This window comes from Bactrocera dorsalis, chromosome 1 (assembly GCF_023373825.1).
Source record: "Bactrocera dorsalis isolate Fly_Bdor chromosome 1, ASM2337382v1, whole genome shotgun sequence".
Lineage (NCBI taxonomy): Eukaryota > Metazoa > Arthropoda > Insecta > Diptera > Tephritidae > Bactrocera > Bactrocera dorsalis.
In genome coordinates, this window is record NC_064303.1 from 28,467,296 (window position 1) to 28,488,279 (window position 20,984).

Here is a 20,984-nt window from a genome sequence, read left to right on the forward strand (position 1 = left end):
CGAATATCGATCAAATCATGGAAAACATTGAGTTAGACTGGCATGTGGTATCTCGTGACGTCGAGTTGGGAGATGGGAGATGGGAGTTAGTCACCAAACCATTTTAAACCATCTGCAGAAGACTGGATACACAAAAAAGCTTGATGTTTGGGTGCCGCATGATTTGACGCAAAAAAACCTTCTGGACCGAATCGACGCCTGCGATATGCTGCTGAAACAGAACGAACTCGACTCATTTTTGAAGCATATAGTGACTGGCGATGATAAAAGGATCACATACGACAATATCAAGTGAAAACGGTCATGGTCGAAGGCCGGTGAATCGTCCCAAACAGTGGCCAAGCCGGCATTGACGGCCAGGAAGGTTTTGCTGTGTGTTTGGTGGGATTGGAAGGGAATCATCCACTATGAGCTCCTCCTATATGGCCAGACGCTTGGTTATACCATCTACTGCAAACAACTGGACCGCTTAAAGCTGGCGATAGACCAGAAACGTCCACAATTGGCCAACAGGAAGGGTGTAGTGTTCCACCGAGACAACGCCAGACCACACACTTTGTTGATGACCCGTTAGAAACTAGGAGAGCTTTTGTCGCATCCACCATATAGCCCGGACATAGCGCCAAGTGATTACCACCTGTTCCTGTCCATGGCGAACGCCCTTGTTGGCGTAAAGTTGAACTTAAAAGTGGCTTGTGAAAAGTGGCTGTCTCAGTTCTTCGCAAATAGGGAGGGGGCTTCTACGAGGGGGTTATTCTGAAGATGCCGTCTAGATGGAACGAAACGGCGTATATTTCAACTAAATCCGACCACTGTAACACTTTTTTTAAAGCATTGAATAAAAAGCAAAAAGGAAGATATATTCTATAGTTGTCCAGTATTGGTCACCTTTGAATAATTTTAATTTTTTTTGTCTTGAGTTCGTTGCAATAATACTTGAAATATAAGGAAGACTGGAAAGTTCACATCGATTCTATGAGATACATAGCATTTGAGCGGCGTGATAATTTGTAATTGGCTTGTTAAATTTCATGGAAGTCTTAAGACACACTAACATGGTCAAAGGAAGATATCGTTCGACCGATTCACGTTGTTGTAAAAAATGTTTGACTTGGAATATGGCTGATGGCCGAGGTCTATTGTAACGGGTGATTTTTTTGAGGTTAGGATTTTCATGCATTAGTATTTGACAGATCACGTGGGATTTCAGACATGGTGTCAAAGAGAAAGATGCTCAGTATGCTTTGACATTTCATCATGAATAGACTTACTAACGAGCAACGCTTGCAAATCATTGAATTTTATTACCAAAATCAGTGTTCGGTTCGAAATGTGTTTCGCGCGCGTGTTTTGTTCAGCGATGAGGCTCATTTCTGGTTGAATGGCTACGTAAATAAGCAAAATTGCCGCATTTGGGGTGAAGAGCAACCAGAAGCCGTTCAAGAACTGCCCATGCATCCCGAAAAATGCACTGTTTGGTATGGTTTGTACGCTGGTGGAATCATTGGACCGTATTTTTTCAAAGATGCTGTTGGACGCAACGTTACGGTGAATGGCGATCGCTATCGTTCGATGCTAACAAACTTTTTGTTGCCAAAAATGGAAGAACTGAACTTGGTTGACATGTGGTTTCAACAAGATGGCGCTACATGCCACACAGCTCGCGATTCTATGGCCATTTTGAGGGAAAACTTCGGACAACAATTCATCTCAAGAAATGGACCCGTAAGTTGGCCACCAAGATCATGCGATTTAACGCCTTTAGACTATTTTGTGGGGCTACGTCAAGTCTAAAGTCTACAGAAATAAGCCAGCAACTATTCCAGCTTTGGAAGACAACATTTCCGAAGAAATTCGGGCTATTCCGGCCGAAATGCTCGAAAAAGTTGCCCAAAATTGGACTTTCCGAATGGACCACCTAAGACGCAGCCGCGGTCAACATTTAAATGAAATTATCTTCAAAAAGTAAATGTCATGAACCAATCTAACGTTTCAAATAAAGAACCGATGAGATTTTGCAAATTTTATGCGTTTTTTTTTTTTAAAAAGTTATCAAGCTCTTAAAAAATCACCCTATAGTTCAAAAATCGTATCGAAATTTGGAAGGTGATCGCCCCCAATGATACAAATATGTAATTATTTAGTATAAATAATAAATATAATTTTGTCAAAAATAAGTATTTCCTTAAAATTATACTAATACACACGACATTATTTCAAAGTCAAAGCTTTCAATTTGTCACAGGTTCTCCTCAAGTAAGCCGAGATTTCACTGACAAACAGTAGTCTTTCGACTTTCTACCTTAGTGCTGACTGAGCCGAGTGCATATACTCAACTTGAATGGCGTACTAGACTTCTGGTTGTTTTACTGGTTTCGACACTTTTAGTCAGGGCGTCACACTTACTACTCCATAGAACTATGCATACCTGCAGAGGCACTTATATAAGTATATCAGTTTCTACAAAAGCACTTAAATGCAGGCAATATGCTTCGGCCAAGGCGTGGAAATGCATTCCGTTGCTAAAACTTGGCAAGAATATTTCTCCTCTCTTTACCATTGCTGTGACGTTTAGGACTTTCAGAGTAATACCAACAGCTGCCATCACCTTGCCACACAGCTTGCTTTTCTTCCGGCCGAGCCCTGCCACTATGCGCAGATAAATTAAATAGCCAACTATTCATTGCAGCGTTTGTTTGTTCGTCGGTCTGCAGAGCTGTGCAGCGCTCAGCCATTATGGCGTGCGTCCAATCCAATCGCGTTGCGAAATGAGTACTTCGCAACTCGTCTTTCACGCATTCCCATAGGATATTGACTACGTCTATTTGTCTGCCGGTGTGTGTTTATCAACCTTTTACCTTCAGCCGTTGAAGTCATGTGCTGCATCATTCCTCTTGGCTTGCATTTACACCATTTTGCACTTCATTTTCAACACTGTGTTTTTTTGTCTTTTTTTTGGGTTTGCATCAGCCGAACTGACGCTGAGTGGCCGTCATTTCAGTGCCTCTACAATATCCCCTGTGTGATGGATAGAGTTCATTTCTTTTCACAGACACAGCCTGCAGGGATTTCGTTGTCTGCCAACGAGTCAGTTGTCTAGCTGCGGAAGTGGGGTAAACATTTCACTTCGGTTACATGCTTAAGTGTAGATATGTAGGTAACGGAAATGGTATTCAGCGTACGAAGCGTCTGACCCATTTGTGCCGACACGGAAATACTATATACCTGTAGTTGTCTATTTTTGGTGCTTTGACTTATGGAGTAATCGAATTGTGCGCTTTAAGCGAGTGTGGCATAGTCAAACGCGTGAGCGGCAATCTAAGGAATTGCAGAACTTTGTACATATGAGTTGAAATTGTAGCATGCTTCCAATAATCCCTGAATCTTTAGACTTTAAACCTTTAGGTAGTTTCAAGCTGTGTTGAGTCCATTTTCATTGTGAGCTCGTTTAGAATTGATTTTGAAAACCTTTGAAGGAAACGACATCATCCTGCGCTCAATAAAGAAGCTCAACAACTCCGTCACTGGAAAAGTTTTTATGGCTGGTAAAGGAAAATTTATCTCAAGTTTATTCGTTTATTATCAGAATAGAAAACCAACTAAAACCCGCAACAATTTCTTGAAACGGTCACTTAATACTTCGTTTTCGCTTTTCCTAATCAACGCCAATCGAATGCTGGATTCAGAACAGCTTGACAATCGTTTTTAAATTTCGCGCTCTCAATGTACCAAGTTGAAGAAGAAGAAAAAGAAGAGCGCAGTTATTTCTTTGACAATGGTCACAATTTTCTCACATAAAATAACATGTCCAAACTGAAGTTTGCAAGATCTTAAACGCGCATAATATTGCATTATCTGTTTGGCTACCGTCCAGAGGTTGTCATTTCGACTAGTGTGTCCGTATGATATTTTGAAGACATCAGTTAAGAAAAGATAGCAGTGTTTGTAAACACTCCAGAATTGTTCCAGTTTCATAGTTCTACAAGATAACAGTTTCTGCATATGGATCATGCATCAATTTCCAAACTAAGCAGCGCGAACTTTGCATACCCTTCTATAGGACTGGGTCCTCAATTGTGTTGATGAACATAAATTTTGAGAAGTTGATTTTAAGTCCTAACAACTTAAAGTTTTAAGTAAATGTGCAATATTTATTGGACAACCGACAAACTCGTTAGCATTATCCAAATCTTTAAAGTAAATGCCAAATATGCATCTCTTCGCCACTAAATTTGAAACCAAGTTAAATAATACATAAGTTTCATGAGGTTGACTATTTCTTCTGGAACTTCTTTGCATGCTAGAGCTTTGACAGTTCATTTGGTCAAAAGATATAATGAGTGTATCCAAATTAATCATACTACGGAAGATGCACGGCTATTTCCCCCACATAGACGCCACTTAGAACTAATTCTAAATAAGGCTAAGAATATTATATTTACACGTGTTTCACTTTTTATTCGGGAATATTCCTATGCTCGAAAGTCCAGTTTAACAGATTTTCATGGTTACTGAAGTATTTCATAAAAATAATTTATAAAAGCGCCTGACTTCCTTTCACTATATCTCGATATCTTTAAAGGTAATAATACCTAAAACGACGTAGCAGAGAGTCATTATGAGTTAGTAATGCTGGTGGCTCCACTATGATATGGTTAGAAAATATTACATATCTTGCAACGATACAAATTATAACCTTTAGAATATTTCATAAAAGTAGTAGAAAGAAATTGGTTTCTCATACATTTTTTGGATGCAAATCTTTGACTTTATTCATGCTATTAATACATATGTACTCAAGGAATTACACGCAAGTGAGGAAAATTCTTTGACGGTCATTCAATTGGGAATGGTCAGAAATGATTCAGAGTTGTGCGCTGGATTTGGGACCCGCACGTAAAAAACACCGCAATGAAAGGAAAGGTTTCAAGGCAGGAGCATACTCTTGAAGAACTCCCCAAGGCGGTCTAGTGACTGATATCCAGAAAATACTAAAACTGTGAAGGGAACACTTCTCCAGCCTGCTGAATGGCAGTGAATGCATAACATCAGGAGATTGTGAATCCGATTCACCAATTGGTGGCAATGGAGCGGAGGTTTCATTGCCCGACCATGAAGAAGTCCTCGTCTAAAGAACCGATGGATTGCTGGCCGAGCTATTCACATACGGCGGCGAAGGAATATGTTCGGACGGAAGCATGCCCGATGATTGGAATACAAGTATTCTCCGCCCAATCCACAAAAAAGGGAACCCCGTAATCTGCGCCAACTACCGTGGGATAAGCCTCCTCAACACCGCATAAAAAGGATATTGTGTGAAAGATTAAAGCTCACCGTCAACAAACTGATGGAATCATATCTGTATGGCTTTAGTTCTGGAAAATCAACAACTGACCAGATATTCACCATGCGTCAAATTTAAAAAAAGACCCGTGCAAAGAGGATCGACATCTAAGCTGCTTTTGATAGCACGAAAATAAGCTGCCTTTACGCCGCTATGTCTGAATTTGGTATCCTCGCAATACTAATACAGCTGTGTAAACTTACGTTGAGCAATACCAAAAGCTCCGCCAAGATCTGGAAGGACCTCTTCGAGCCTCCCTATAGTAATATTTTTTCCATCTACTCCTGGAGAAAATAATTCGCGCTGCAAATCTTAGTGAAAAAGGGTACAATCTTCTATAAGGGGGACAGCTGCAATAGTATGCCGATGGCATTGATATCATTGACATCAACATCCGCGTCGTTAGTTCTTTTTTCTCCAGACTGGATAAGGAAGCGAAGCAAATGAGTCTGGTAGTGAACGTGGGCAAGACGAAATACTTCTTATCATCAAACAAACAGTCGTCACACTCGCGAATTGGCTCCCACGTCACTGTTGACAGTCATAACGTCGAAGTCGTAGATAATTTCGTTTATCTTTGAACCAGTATTAACACCAACAATAATGTCAGATGTACGATGATCTGTACTAATTATACGACGAAATTGACATAATTCAGAGAATGGATGAAAACACTCCAGATCTGAAAGTATTCGAGAGGAAAAGGAAGACCTCCACTCCGTTGGATAGACACATGAAGCAAAATAAAGAGAAAATGCGGCATATTTTATAGTACTATTACGATAAAGGCAAAAATGCATCTCAAGCCGCCAATAAAATTTGAGCAGTTTATGGACCCTATACAGTTTCCATTTCCATCGCACAACGATGGTTTCAACGTTTTTCTGGTGTAGAGGTGGTCGAAGATGCGCCACGCTCCGGAAGGCCTGTCGTCGAAAATTGCGATAAAATCGCTGAATTGGTCGAAAGAGACCGGCATAGTAGCAGCCGTAGCATCGCTCAAGAGCCGGGCATGAGTCATCAAAAATTCATTTCAATTTCAATAAAAAAAAATTCAATAAAAATACCGTTTGTTTCAAAATATTATTAAGAGGTTCGTGCAAAGATCAACCCTAAAACAAAACAAATTTTTAACTTTTGCTGACTCAAAGTGGAAGTGGAAGAGTAAAGAGGATCATATCAGATAAACCTCATTTAAATGTACGTAAGGCGCTTGACAGAAATGATGAGACATAAATTTGACTCTTTAAGTTAACTTCAAATCTATCCTTGAACAAAAAAGCATAGATTAAAACTCTTCTGGTAAAAGTTCGAGGTTATGTTAAACACTTCATAATTCCACTTTAAACCTTATGCAATATTTGGGTAGGAAAAGTTGTACATTTGGGTAGTAAAATGTTTAATTGGGTATGAGGGGAAATCGTATATTTTGGCTGCAGCAGTTGGTCGGAAGTAATTTCTTGCTTTTGAGTTTTGATAAATGGCATAATATGAACGACATTATGATATGTTCGCATATTATGTGGAGTTGCAACTCTACCATCTTGAATACAAGTTTAAGGTTAAGTGAGTTCCTTTTGAAATAGTATGCTCATAAACAATTTATGCTTATATTTAAATTGAAAAATTGTCAAAAATCAATTTTAAACAATGTACAATGCGAAAATTACAGTTATATATATGTGTCTATGCGTTGTTTTTGTAAACAACTACTTTTGACTTTTTTATACAACATTATTTAAAAAAATATTTTCATTTAAATTTTATATACAGTGGTTTTTAAAAGTAATGAAATGTTTTTCTTTTTTAATTTAAGATTTTAATCCATTGAGTTTAGTTTAAATTTAAATTTATTTAGTTAAAAAGTATTTTTTGCTGAATTTTTTAAATTCATTATTTAGTTTGCAGTTTTAAAGAAACAAGCTTTAGTACAGGAGAGCGTGAAATAAAAATTTTTAGTTAAATTTTTAATGGTAGGTGCATTCATTTGTTTTTTAAGTTGTATTTGTTTTTTTTTGTTAGGAAATATTGCAAAAAAAATGTCCATGAAAATTAAATTGAAATTAAAATTTTTTTTCGTGTTTCGTGTTTTTATAAACATTTGCGTGTTTGTGTTTCTTTTGAATAAACTCTGAGTGTAATTATATTTCGGTATTAAGTTGTTGTTGGCAAAATATTTAGCTGTGATTTGGTATTTTGCGGTGAATTTGCATAAAAAATTTTCTGTTTTTTTTTTGTTATATTTAAGGCTAGTGTACTATTTGTTAATGAGCATTTGCGCATGCGTTTTCTGTTTGCGTTGATTAAGTTATGCGTTTGAGCTAAATCTGTGTTATTTATTGTTTGTAGTGTGGCAATTAGGAGAGTTGCAGCGTGTTGGCTTTAATTATTTGGTAATGTGAAAAGTTCGGTATTCTTTTTTTTATGTTTTTCATGGTACTTACGCACATTTTTGGTAATTTTTTGTCTTGTTTCATATATATTTTGTTGGTTATAAGTATTTGGTATAAATAAGTATATATTACTTGTGTAGAAGATATATTGTGTTTAATAAATAAGGATCTTTTAAAGCAGACAATAGGCATGTTCGACTCGCCAAACTTTGCCGACTGTCGAAACGAGCATGTAAATATAAAAAGTACAGGGGATTACCATAATCAAATCACCTTAATAGTATATCCACATGCTCTCACGTATTGTTTTTTAATTGTGCTTTCAATTTCGCGAAAAGAGAGAAAGGCGGAGAATTTAAGCACAGCGCGCAGAGTGACGAATCGAATACGGTTATAATGTCTGACTTTAGGTTGGTACTTTTGTTGCGCAGGTAAAAAGAAATGCTGCCATTAAATTGTTCATTTATAACATTATATTATTCCTCAGAAATTTTGAACAGATTATTTTACTTATATACATACTAAATACGAAGTAATTCCCTAATTTATCCTATTGTATACTGTCTCTTTTATCGGAACCGTTGTGTGTGGAAACGTTTGTTTGGATCAAGGCAAAGTTCTCTCTTAGCCAATAAAAGATAAAAGTTCGAGAATGGATTCTATGAAATATTTTATTTCCTACAGTTATGTTGTTGTTGTACTGGCAGAAAACATGCTAAATTTGAAGGAATGATGCTCCGTTTCCGTTCCAGTTGCATAGACCTAAATGTCTTGTGAGCGGACTATAGTTACATCACTCGAATCGGTGTTGCCACCACAGTACATAAAAAACTGTAGCTTTTTTATAGATAAGGGACAGTATTATGGTCTTCATATCGTTGAATCCATTTAAATACGAACTTGAGAGCCTAAGAAACAGCTATCAAGGGAGAAGTGTTTGATCTCTATCAAAAGTATTTAGAATCAACCCGACCTAAAGTTGGATACAATATTGCATTCGAAAAAGCTGAACAATTTCTACGGTCGTACAAATAAAGGATTCAAAAGGGCGTATTCTGAAATTCGATACTTCTCCACTATCGGTATTGAATATGTGGGCAGAGGGAAGTCCTTACTTTCAATAGCATGAATCCACTTTATTATTACACCGCTTGAGTGCCTTGTTATAGCGGAATTGTTGAAAACTGCAAAGCTAAAGAGTTCTTAATAGGCGACATTTTAGTTCTATGTTCATAAGAGTGGGAAAAAGCTCCGCGTTGTTGTCCAGAGTTCCAGCTCTGGATATCACTTGCGCTTTGCAGGCGTTGGTCAACTGTTACTGCGAGGTCCTTTTGACCTAGAGTATACGAATTTTGCGGACTGATTGGGGAGTGATTGAAGCCGCAAAAGCGATGATGATCTCGGGCTGCCCAAACCAACTCTCGATGCACCGTTTTATGGTGCTACTATGTACATGTATACATGGGATATCTAGGGAGCAAGAGGTTTCTAGATGATAAGGTCAGGTGTAAGAGGCAAGACCGTGGAAAAATAGTTCTAACGGTCGGGTGACTTACGAGTACATGTCTGAGTCTGGCTTTTCTGCTACGGATCATGGGTTTTTGCATCAGAGACACATATCTGATAGGCCGAGGTATTTGTGTGGAACGCGGTCACGTTATTGCCGATTGTCCGTTGGATTCTGAGTGGAATGAGGAATAGCTGGACTGGTGGACGTTTAGATGTTAACGGTGTGAACTCCAACAACAGTTATAGTTGCTTGCGCGTTCATTGGTTAGGCGGCGAATTCATTTAATTCATGAATGGTGTGTGGGTATAATATGGGGTTCAAACCCTGGTCACCAGTCCAGAGCAGTAAGGAAGCTCAACTTTTAGTAGTTTTAGCTACGAGGACTGACCGCAGAATTAATTTTGGAATCACGAGGAGCAGGAGGATGTAGAGTTATATTGCAACCGGCTGCTGGACCCAACGGCAAAAGGTTTTAGATAGGCTTCGAGCTCTACCAAGATGGTTTGTGTGTCCATTCCACCTATGATACTGAATGCCTATTGATACTGAAATATGTCTGGCATTTTTGCATTTTTCACATTGAACACGCTGAACGACCTAGAATATAACGCAGGAGATCCTCTGAACTACTAGCTCTCAGCAAAGTCTATCCTGCAGCAATCACAGGAGTTCTGAGAGATATAGCCCAAACTGACTAATATTAGCCTAAATAAATTTGTGGTAGAGTCAAAAACTCGGCCCCTTAATATAACCTAACATAACTCGGATTATTGTCAAATATTTTTTTAGGTTAGAATACATATCTTCATACAATACTAAGTTTATATTAATTTTAAGTAATAAATTGAACATATGTAAAATATATATTTTCTTATTGCAGCATTTCTCTTTGTCCTGGTATTACTTTTTGGGATTATATTCATGTGTATAATTATTAGGTTAGGGAGAAATATAAAAGTTTTTATTAAAAAAAATCGTTTACATAATTTTATGTCAGTAATGGCGAAGAACACTTGTAAACCTTCATACCTACCAACGCAGCTTTTTCTCAATACGAACATATTTTGAGGTTAAGTATTCTTCAAAAAATGCGAAACGACGATGAGTAATGGCATTTAATGTGCGTATGTTTCGGTAAGAAATGTGGGTATATCTTTTAAAAATCATGAGCGTGATCCGAAAATGAATTCAACACATTAAAAAAGGTATTTAATTTTTTTAAGATATGTAGTATATGAACTGTTATATGTACTGTTTACTCATTCACAGAGCTCGCTCATGTTTTTGTTTTGTCTTTATTATCATATTTACTTAAAAACATTGAGTTTTTGTTGTTTATTTCAAGATGTACACTTTTTCTGGGAAAAATTTCATTGTCTCTGAATATTTTCACCGCAGTTACCTTCCTCAATCATTACCAAGTATCAAATGACACACAACTTTATATAATATATAAGATCGCACGGACTTTCAGCTAAAAACATTATGTGAATATATTTTGATTTTATAAAAATACCATTCACGAGTAAAAATAAGCATTTTCGTTAGAGTATATATAGTATATGTAAATGTCAATACGAGTATGTTTATATATACAAACGCGATAACTTTTCTTTTACTTAATCTCATGAGATTTGAGACGGATGAAAGCGCAAGATTTACAGAATGAACTCGATATCTGTATATGTACGATTATTTTTGTTGTAAGTACTAGTTAGTTTCGGCATGTCAAAGGCGTTTATTTACAAGTTGCAAGTTAACGGTGAAAGTTTGTTTTTGCTGATAAATTTTACATTGTTCACTGATATGTTGTTTTTGTAATTCGTTTGTTGTTGTTTTTTGTTGCATTTTTTAAACTAGATGTTACTGTTTCATTTTGATTTTTTGTTTTGCATAATTTGAGTGATTGAAGGCTGGTAGCGAAATAAAGGTTTTTTGGTTGGATTCTGTTTATTTTGCTTTTAAAAAATATTTACAATTTGCTATTTTTCGGTTTTTAGTGGGTTTATGTTGTTACAAAGGATTACTTTTAAGCGCATTCTAGCAATGCACTTTGCAACTGAATATGCACCTATTTGTAATATTATTAAAAAATAAAATATTAAATAAAGAATTAGTTAAATTAAAGAAAGCTATGTATTTCCATTATCTACTATATGTATAGGGTGGTAAGAAAATGATGAAATAAAATAAAAAAAAAAACAAATATGTAAATTTTGAAACAATTTTAGTGGTCAATTTGTTATTTTTCTTTTTCAAAAAATATTTCAAGATTAAAAATAATCAGAAAATATTCTGCTTATTTTGTTTTATAATTTTTTTCCTGTGTTTATTTACTGAAAACGAGGTTTCAGACAAAGTGATTGCCTATCGTTTTTTTTAGACCGACAGGAAGATGGCCTGAGACTTCTACAGGAAGATCTGCCTCATTACATACCAAGATTATGGAGAGAAAAGTTCTTAAACTGTTGATAGCATGGAAGTAGAGCTCGAAACCATAGTATTTGGCGGCAATGTGGTTGTACTGCCATTCAACTCATACGACTCACCAACCAAGATATTCACTATACAACAACTCCTGCAAAAGACCAAGGAAAACAGATCGACACGCACCAACTTCTTTTCGATTTCAAAGCGGCTTTCAATAGCATAAGAAGCGATCGTCTTTCTGCCGCAAAGTTTGAAATTGGAATCCCTAAATAATTCATAAGAACTTGTCCGAACAGTTTGATACCATGAGTTTTGCTACAAGGCGACTCATTACCGAGCGCTTCCAAGAATTTAATCTGATACCTCTGAAGATAAATCGCTGTGCAGACGTTAACCGTACAGGTTTTGTCTTTTTCGCGAGTCATCAGTTGTGGTTCTATGTCAACGATACAGACCTCAAGACACCAAAGAAAGTAAGTGAAGAGCTAGTTTTCGTTTATCTAGGACTTAGCATAAATAACAACAATAACAAAATCAATCGGAGATTAATTATAACATGTGGCATTATAGGTTCAGTAGGCAATTGAAAGGTAGAACCCCCTATCGCAAAACCAAACTAACAATTTAAACGTATGTCACTCATGGTGAATGATGCGGAAGCATGAACGATGAATGGATTAAGAAAACGGTTAATAATTCCTAAAGGAATCTCGATAAGATCTGCCCTGAAAAAAGGAAATAACCTCAATCGAAAGCCAATATAAACTATATCTATGTACTAAAGTAACGGGTGATCCAAGTAGAGGTACTTTTTTCAATAGTCATGTTGCTTTTGATCCGTATTGTTTGACCTTTCTTCATGGAAAGACTTACGCCTGAACAACGTTTATTTATTACGGAAATTCACGTTCTGTACATAATGTGTTTCATGCGCTTCGTTCAACTTATGATCAACATAATCGGCCTACTGAGTCTACTATTTGCAACACCATCACCCATCTGGAGACCCAGCATTCATTGTGGCATAATATTCGGCTGAATAGACCACGTCCAGCGCTGAAGAAAATATAGCAACCGGATCAGAGAGTGTACACGAAAACCGTGGAGAGTTGAATCGGCGCCGTTCGCAGCCGGACTGACGTATGAAACGACTTGGTGCATTTTACGGCGAGATCTCAAATTGAAAGCGTACTAAATACAGCATGTGAAAGAATTGAATTCGCTGTTTGGGCTCAGGTTCCAAGAAGATCCGACGTTTTCGAGCCAAATTTTGTTCAGCGCCGCATATGGGGTGAAGAGAAACTTGTAGAGATTCAAGAGCTCCCATTTCCTCCTGAAAAAAAAAAAAACGGTTTGATGTGGTTTGTTAGGAGGTGGAATCATTGGTCCATATTTCTTCAAAAATGATGCCGATGAGAATGTAACCGTCAATAGCGACTGTTAACGCGTCAAGATTACCGTCTATTAGAGCTCGTGATATCAGCGACATTTGGTTTCAACATGACGGGATCACTTCCCTCACATCGCATCAATCAATGGTTTTGTTAAGATAGCACTTCGATGAGCCGATAATTTCACGTTTTGGGCTGGTCGATTGGCCCCTAAGACCGTGTGATATCACACCGTTAGACCTTTTTCTATGGGAATATGTAAAATCCAAGTCTATGGGGACATCTCTCTTCCATTCAGGCCTCAGAGCAAACCATCAAGCAGTCGAAATGATCGAACGTGTCAACGAAAATTGAACATAGCGGAAGGACCATCTGAAACGTAGTTGTGGCCAACATTTAAAAGAGATAAACTTCTAAAAATAAATGCCAAAGAATGTTCTTTCGAATGAAAATAAACATTCGCTATTAAATTTGAGGTTTCTGTGTTTTTTTTTAAGTAGTAAACCTCCAAATGGATTACTCTTTATAGCAACAAATTTGTATTTTTTATTATCCCATAACGTAGTAGTCTGGGCTTACACTACTTTTGCTCCGATAGCCTCGAATATGCTTTACTTTCTCATTTTTCTTATTGAACTTGGATCTATCACTCTCTCTTTTGGAAATAATGGATGAGAGAGGAGAATTCTACAAATATCTTTCATTATGAAGACTTCGGCGTACGAGAGCGAAGTCAGTACTTCTCTGGTATAATCCGGCTCTGGTTGTACTGATATGTACCTATATATAGAGCTGCGGTTGATACTCTTACTACTACTTCGACATTCATAAACTGAAAAGCCACCCTCTTTTTTTGGAAAAATTTGCCGCAGTTGTTTCTTCCTTGAGACGACTTGGCAACAAATTCAAAAATCTCTTAGAGTTTAAGGCGGCTAATAATAATATGGTTTTCAGCTAATTCTAATCAATCAAAATATCTTTATTTGTTTAGAGGATTCAAGCCACCAATTTACAAAAATAGCTAAACGTTATCACATTTTGACTCTAATATTTACAAATAATAAACAAATGGACCACTTAAAATGTCATTGTTATTAAATCAACTTCGGATATTCGCTAATTGTCACTAGCAACTAAAACAATGAAAGAAATACAACAAATTCAAGCAATCTAATTCTTTTTATTCTTCTGCATCATCATCTTCACTATTCATTACTTTCATACACTCATTCATCATCAGCAGCAAAAGGGAATCATCTGTCATACTCGTACTAATCACAATATCAAATCAAAATGCAATAAAAAAGTGTCGTAGCGTTAATCGTAAAACACTTCATTGAGCAAAAGGATACAAAAAAGGACAGAAATGAACAAATAGGTACAAATGAATAAAACATAAATAAAAGCTACGAGTAAATTACTGCTAAATATGCACTTTGGCGTTTCTCCGTTTGTGTTTTTGTTTTTGGTGTATAGGAATTTCGTTTGCTAACACTTCTGTTATATGTATATAAGTGGGATTGTTGTTGTTGTTTTTGCTTTAGTTTGTAATTGCACATCTCTCTTGGTCTGGAAGTGTTAGGTGGTGCTGATGACATCTTGCTTTACACGAAGTGTAAAAGTAAGTACGTGTAACGACAGAAAACGCACAAATAAATATTTAGAAAAATTGACACATAACTGTGTTTGTAAAGGAACACAAAAAAAAAAAAAATACTCGTAAAAGACAGACAGACAATAAATGAAAGACATAGATATATAAATAGCTGAAAATTGATAGCTTATATGAGGTGCTGTTGTTGCTGTGGTCTTTTAATGTGTGTGTGAGTTTGAGTGCTGAAGTTGTAGCTTCCCGGAATGCTGTATGGATTACTCGATGTTAGTGTATTTGGTTATTAGTTTTGTGAAGATGTTGTGATAATAATACCAATCATTATTAATGGATATATATTAATAACAAAATTTCCTTTATTCCATTCATAATTATTAATTAAGTAATTATCAGAAACGAAATTACTCACAATCTTAAAAAAATGTATTATTCAGCTATAGGCAATAATATACAATAATATTGTTGGGGAGAAGAGATCGTGATTTTCGGATGAATAGTCTGATACCTTTCATACTAAATACTTAAGTCATTCCGTGTTTTTAATGTTGTCAGTTTTATGTGTGATAGTTCGATTCCGTCTATACGCAATACTAAATTTCTTAGATAACAGTTTTATATTATACTGTTCTTTTGCTTAAAATTATTCTGAGCTCTTAACTCGACACTGTGACTAAATTTTTATCTGCCTGCTGAGCGCTCTTAAGGGTTAGGAATAGCCCAACCTCTTTTAGAGAGGCATCTATCCACTTTGATAGTAGGTCGGCTATACTAGCTCGAGCTAGTTGACCGCGCCCTTGAGATTAGTGAAGAGATGACTTAACACCTTATCTCTGGTATCGAGTTATCTAATGATTAGACTGGTTTGGGTGCCTGAATGACAGCAAACTGCGTGGCTGATGAGCTTGCCTAGTGAGGCACTTCTGTCTCCCTAACGGCAGAATGAAAACGGAGCTCTACTGATTCCGGGTGGTTTACTACTGGAATGTTTGGGCTCAGGCGAACTCGGCAAGCTGGTCAGATATTAGCAAATCTGCAATTGTAAGGCCCCTCTGGTCCAGGGTAAATCGTAAAAGATCTAGACAGGAAAGGCTGAGTATGCCTGTAGAAATACCTTCATTCCAAATTCTATATATACATGTGCACCGGAGCATTGTAAGAGTAATAACAATGTACTTATCTCTAATAAGATAAGATACATAGATGAGAAATGCACCGCGACCAAAGGCCTTAGGAGGCCCTCTCCTAAGTCACAACGAGCCCCAGCGTATTGATAAATTCCAATATACTGCTAATTGCTAGTTAGGTGATGTGATCCCTTTTTGGAAACGTGGCAGTCAATTAGCAGTTGTTCTGGAGTTTCAAGATCCCTGTTTCAGAACCGGCAATTTGCATAAGAAGCTAGTTGAATGTTATATACATACATAGGTGCTTCTTGAGCATACAAGTGTAAGCAAGTGTAGCATACTACAAGTGGCCTAAGTTTGTCCTTAGGGAGGTTGATTACATATTTAAATCTGCTGAGGTTGCAACCACACATTAGGAACTTGGCATGGCGCATGTTGAAAATACCTCTCTCTACCTACTCCTTCTTCCTTGCGGAGCAGCTCTTTCATGGTATGGGGACCCTTCACTACAAAGCGTTCAGGTCTTTCCATGACAGTAGATATTGCGGAGCGGACGAGCTTATCAGCCAGTTTATTTGCGGCTATACCTTTGTGACCGAGAACCCAGATAAGGTGCACTTGGCTACGTTTCGATATACTGTTCAGCCGTCCTCTACACTCCTGATCTAGTAGCGATTTGATCTCGTAGGCAGATATTGAAGTGCCGCTTGACTGCCCGTAAGTATGGTTATACGTTCGTTGCGATAGTTATGCTGAAGGTTTACCTCAACGCACCGACTTTTAACCTGACATTTTACTTCTAGAAACTTGGAAATTATATTTGTAAAACTGGATATCTTCCAACTCTACCAATGCTCCAATTAAAGTTCGCCAACTAGAAAAGGTCTAAGAAAAATCTAAAAGTTTCATCACATATATCGGATTATTAAATGGTGCGTCTTACTGGGTAGAACAATGGGCTGAATGTGTTAGTCTAGAGCCATAAAAAACGGTCTAATTTTGAAAATGTATCATCGAGTCTGATCCGCTATACTAGTACTGCTTACTTAAGATTGCACTAAGTAAAATTTTACATAAAACCGTTTGCAACCATTTAAATAAGGCTGAATACCAAAACAAGCTTGATATATGGGTACCATACGAGTTCCCATGTTTTGAAAAAAGTAGCCTAACAACGAAAAACCTGCAAATGGAACCGCAAACAGTTTCTACCAATTGGCTATAGGCACTTTAATCATTGAGAATCGACTTTATGATATGCCCTCGGTTTTGATCGGTGGCTGCCCTGTTTTCTGTGCATCAATCTAAGTACTAACAGATCTATCGCGGCACTATTCGTGAGTTCCTTGATATAAAAGCACTTTAACGATGAGGTATGGCGATTTCAATCAGATTTCCTTCAACGTTCCTTGTTTTAGTTTCAGAAATAATATATATAAGTAAAACTATATATTCGTTTCTTTTTAATAATAATTGATATTATATCCACTTTGTTATGCTTTTCTGAGTTATGTTAATGAGAATTTACACCAAGAGTACATACCATAAGAGAAAGAAAAAAACGCTCTAAAAAATGAAAAAATAAAAATAAATTAAAATACCATTGGAAAAAACCAAATGCAGAATGCTAGACATAAGTTTCATTCCTGAAGTTGTCATATACTCAGCTAATACAATGTGTAAGTATGTATGTGTTTGTGTGTGTGGTTAGTTATTGTGCTTTAGCGGAAGTACAAATTCTAGGTTATGATATGTATGAATTCTTTTACTGTATGTTAGTAATTATGATTTTCCATAAATCTAAGTCAACTAAGTTTTGTTTTGATTCTTAGTTCATAGCATTCTATTTGTGATTTTGCGTCTAAAATTCTTCTTTAATTTTTTGTTTTTTTTTTTGCAGTGTACCTATAAGGGGGACAGCGTCCGACGTTGTCGGCATGGATTCAGCAACAAGGTTTAGAAATACTGTTAAGGATAGAAGTATAGTTACGCCTGCAAACAGAGACAATAAAAAAAGAAAACAATAAAAACAATGCTTGAATAAAAATACACTCGCAGAAATGAACATGGAAAATATATATTGGCATACAAACAATGTTGGTTTTGTAGACCTAAAAGCAAAAAAGAAATCACCATTGGTAAAGAAATTAAATCACAAATTAACGGTTGCTATGTAAAGTTGCTTAAAGCGTTGGCTGTTTGGTGCTGCTGTAAGCAGGTTATCCTGTTCAGCTTGCAAATATGTAGTGTAGATAGACACTTCCGGTGTCATGTGACAGTTGGCATTTGGGGGAGTTTCAAAAATATTCGGGATTTGAGGTTGTTTAGTTTTTATTTAATATTTTTTAAACATATTTTAATATTCTTTTTATCATTTATTGTTTCTAATTATTATTTTTTAACTAGTTTGTTGGGTTTAATTAGTAACTGTTAATTATGGTTTAAAGCTGGGCAGAATTTTCGACACTGTTTTTATTACATTGGTTCAAAAGATGGGTACTACTATTTGCAGGTCAAGATTATATATATGTTCCAAGGTGGGACCTAGTGAAAAATGTTTAAAGGTGGGGCCTTCTATTGGCAGATCAGATTATATAGAGTTTCCAAAGCTATACTTACTGTTTTTACATCACCCAGTGACATCTTTTGTTTAAGAGAGAGATAAAGACCACTCTATAATTTATCTTCACCAAAGGCGGTAGCTATAAATCAATTTTGTTCTAGAGAGCATCGCTAAGAGAAAGTTGAAAGTAATATTTCTAGCTCTATGTTATGGAAACGGAAAAATTCCTTTGAGCCTAGGTAAAGTTACTATATGGATTGGACTTTGGTTTGACTTGTACAACCCAATTTCAGAACATTTCGTCGTGTTTGTTTTAAGTCAAACATTTTAAATTGCGGAGCTCTTAGCTACTGGGTGGTTATATACTTGTAGGTTATATGCAGTGAGAGACCACATCATCATTCTTTACGACTCAGCAAGATACAGATAGATTTTTAGATGCAGAGGAGTTTGCTGTGGCAGAGTCGCAAAGATTTTAAATAAAACTTCGACTTATAGAGATTATAGACACGTTTGGAAAGTGTAAAGAATGAAAAGTCGTTGCATCGAATGTTGGTTTTGAAAGCATTTTCTGCTGATTTTTGACTGGTTGAAGAGTTCCAAAATAGGAGCTGTCCTTAATGATTCTAGAAAACTAGAAAGGAAAGGTTACAATTTTGGAAATACAAATGTATATATTAGATAACCGAGTTCGTGTCATTAGAAAGGTCTTTAACTGAGTTGTTAATGATTCTTAAAGAGTGTGAGTCTATACGTGTAATAAAATGAGAGCTTTGATCTTAACATATCCTCAAACATCGAAAGAGCTATTAGTTACGGATAAAAATTTTGAGTTGTCTTAGCCTTAGGACTATAACAAGTCTATAGATACAAGTATATTTGTCGAGAGTTCGTTTTGGAGTTTTAACAAAGTAAAATATGGAGTTTAAGCTCTCTAAATTACGAAAAGAAGAGTTTGAACCCTTTAAACAAATCTTATGTCGGGTTGGGTTAGCGAATCTGTCCGCAGCTTTAACCAATATTAAAAAAATAATTAATGTCATGCACATTGTTTTTTTAATTTCATATTTTTTACAAACAAACTTCTAAAGTTTTCTATTATTTAAAATGCTATTTTTAGTTATTTATAATCCAGCATTTCCTCATTTCGCTACCGCAGATTAGGCTGGTATTTGGAGCTGCGCTGGCATAAAAAATCGCTCTCGATTATAACCTCATTCGAAATTTCATCGAAACATTTTAAAAAAATTTACCACTTTACACTTATGTATATTGTACCGCTACTTGGCAATTGGGCATCTGAAAATGTTACTTGAAAAAATTTATATACGTATGTAAATAAAAAGTGGAGAATAATTCAGAAATTTTTTCAAAAGGTTTTCAATTCAAAAACAAATAGTATATGGTATTTTGTTTTTGTTTGGTTACTCACCTAATGTTAATTTTTCGCCCGAATCGGGAGGTAGTGTAAATCCTAATAAAGCCATCGATGATATCAGCACACACGGCACAATTAAATTGAAAAAATAATATAATGTACGCCGTCGGATTTGTATCGTGAATGTGACGTCCACGTAGGGTTCCGGGCAGCACGCGTAGACGATGGTATTCTTCTTGCCAGGCATTGCTGTTGTCAATTTGCCACATTTGGTCCAATGTTTTTGCACGTTGTGCGGTGTTTTTATTTATCGATATAATATATACATAAATATATATATATATATATATTGGCAATATACAGTTTTTTGAGGTTTGGGGGTAACACAAGTTGCAAATTTGCGGGGGAGAAGAGGTAGTCGAATTTTGTTGTTCAACAAATTGCAGAGAGAAAGAAATAGAGAGAGAGAAGGTACTTGATTAGTGAGTAGTGAATTGGAGCTAAACAATTATAAAACATTCGCATACATGGAGAAATCATAAACACAAGAAAAAAGAACAATTTTGTGAAACTTTCAAATTTTAAAATGCAATTACTACCAAAACAATAAAATCAATTTCTATCATATAAGTACAAAATTGAATATACGTATGTATGTACAAATTTTAGGCTTATCAAAAATGGAGATTCTAGGGTTTGAATTCTAGTGTTCGAGAGTAAATATTTAATTTATATTTTCATCATTTACCATTGAAAATTTAAAACAAAAAAATATTATCACATATTTAAGTATAATTTTTACATATAAAGTTCTTCGTAACTTTTTTTTTTGCTTTTTCTATAATTTTTTTTTAAATTTTGTCTATATGTATATAATGGATATACATAAAAATAAATAATATATTTATTTGAATAAATTTAATTCAAATTGGAATAATTTTTTACTATATATTGCTTTCACAAAGGAGAACATATATTTTTGAATATCAATATTTATTCAACTTGAATTTAAATTAAATTAAATTTTAGTAAGATTTTGGTTTTATTTTTTATTTGAATTTGAATTTTACTTATTAATTTAATTTTTGAAATTTAAATTAAATGTTAATTTTAGTTATAATTACAATTTCAATTTTAGATTGAATTTTTATTTAAATTTAAATTTTACTTATAAATTTAATTTTAATTTTAATTTTAATTTTAGTTACTTTAACTTTAACTTTATCTTGTATTTAAATT

General features: G+C 35.6%; 2 protein-coding genes across 3 annotated transcripts in view; both read right to left on the reverse strand.

Moving 5' to 3' along the window:
- The window catches only part of LOC125778450 (craniofacial development protein 2-like), a 372,304-nt gene that overhangs the window by 85,584 nt on the left and 265,736 nt on the right, over positions 1–20,984 (reverse strand). The window lies entirely within an intron of this gene.
- The window catches only part of LOC105223711 (acetylcholine receptor subunit alpha-type acr-16), a 214,139-nt gene that overhangs the window by 40,363 nt on the left and 152,792 nt on the right, over positions 1–20,984 (reverse strand). For both annotated transcript variants that reach the window (XM_019989397.3, XM_049456141.1), the window contains one exon: positions 19,800–19,994. In XM_019989397.3, the coding sequence (XP_019844956.2) occupies positions 19,800–19,994 (195 nt within the window). The remainder of the gene's footprint in view (positions 1–19,799; positions 19,995–20,984) is intronic.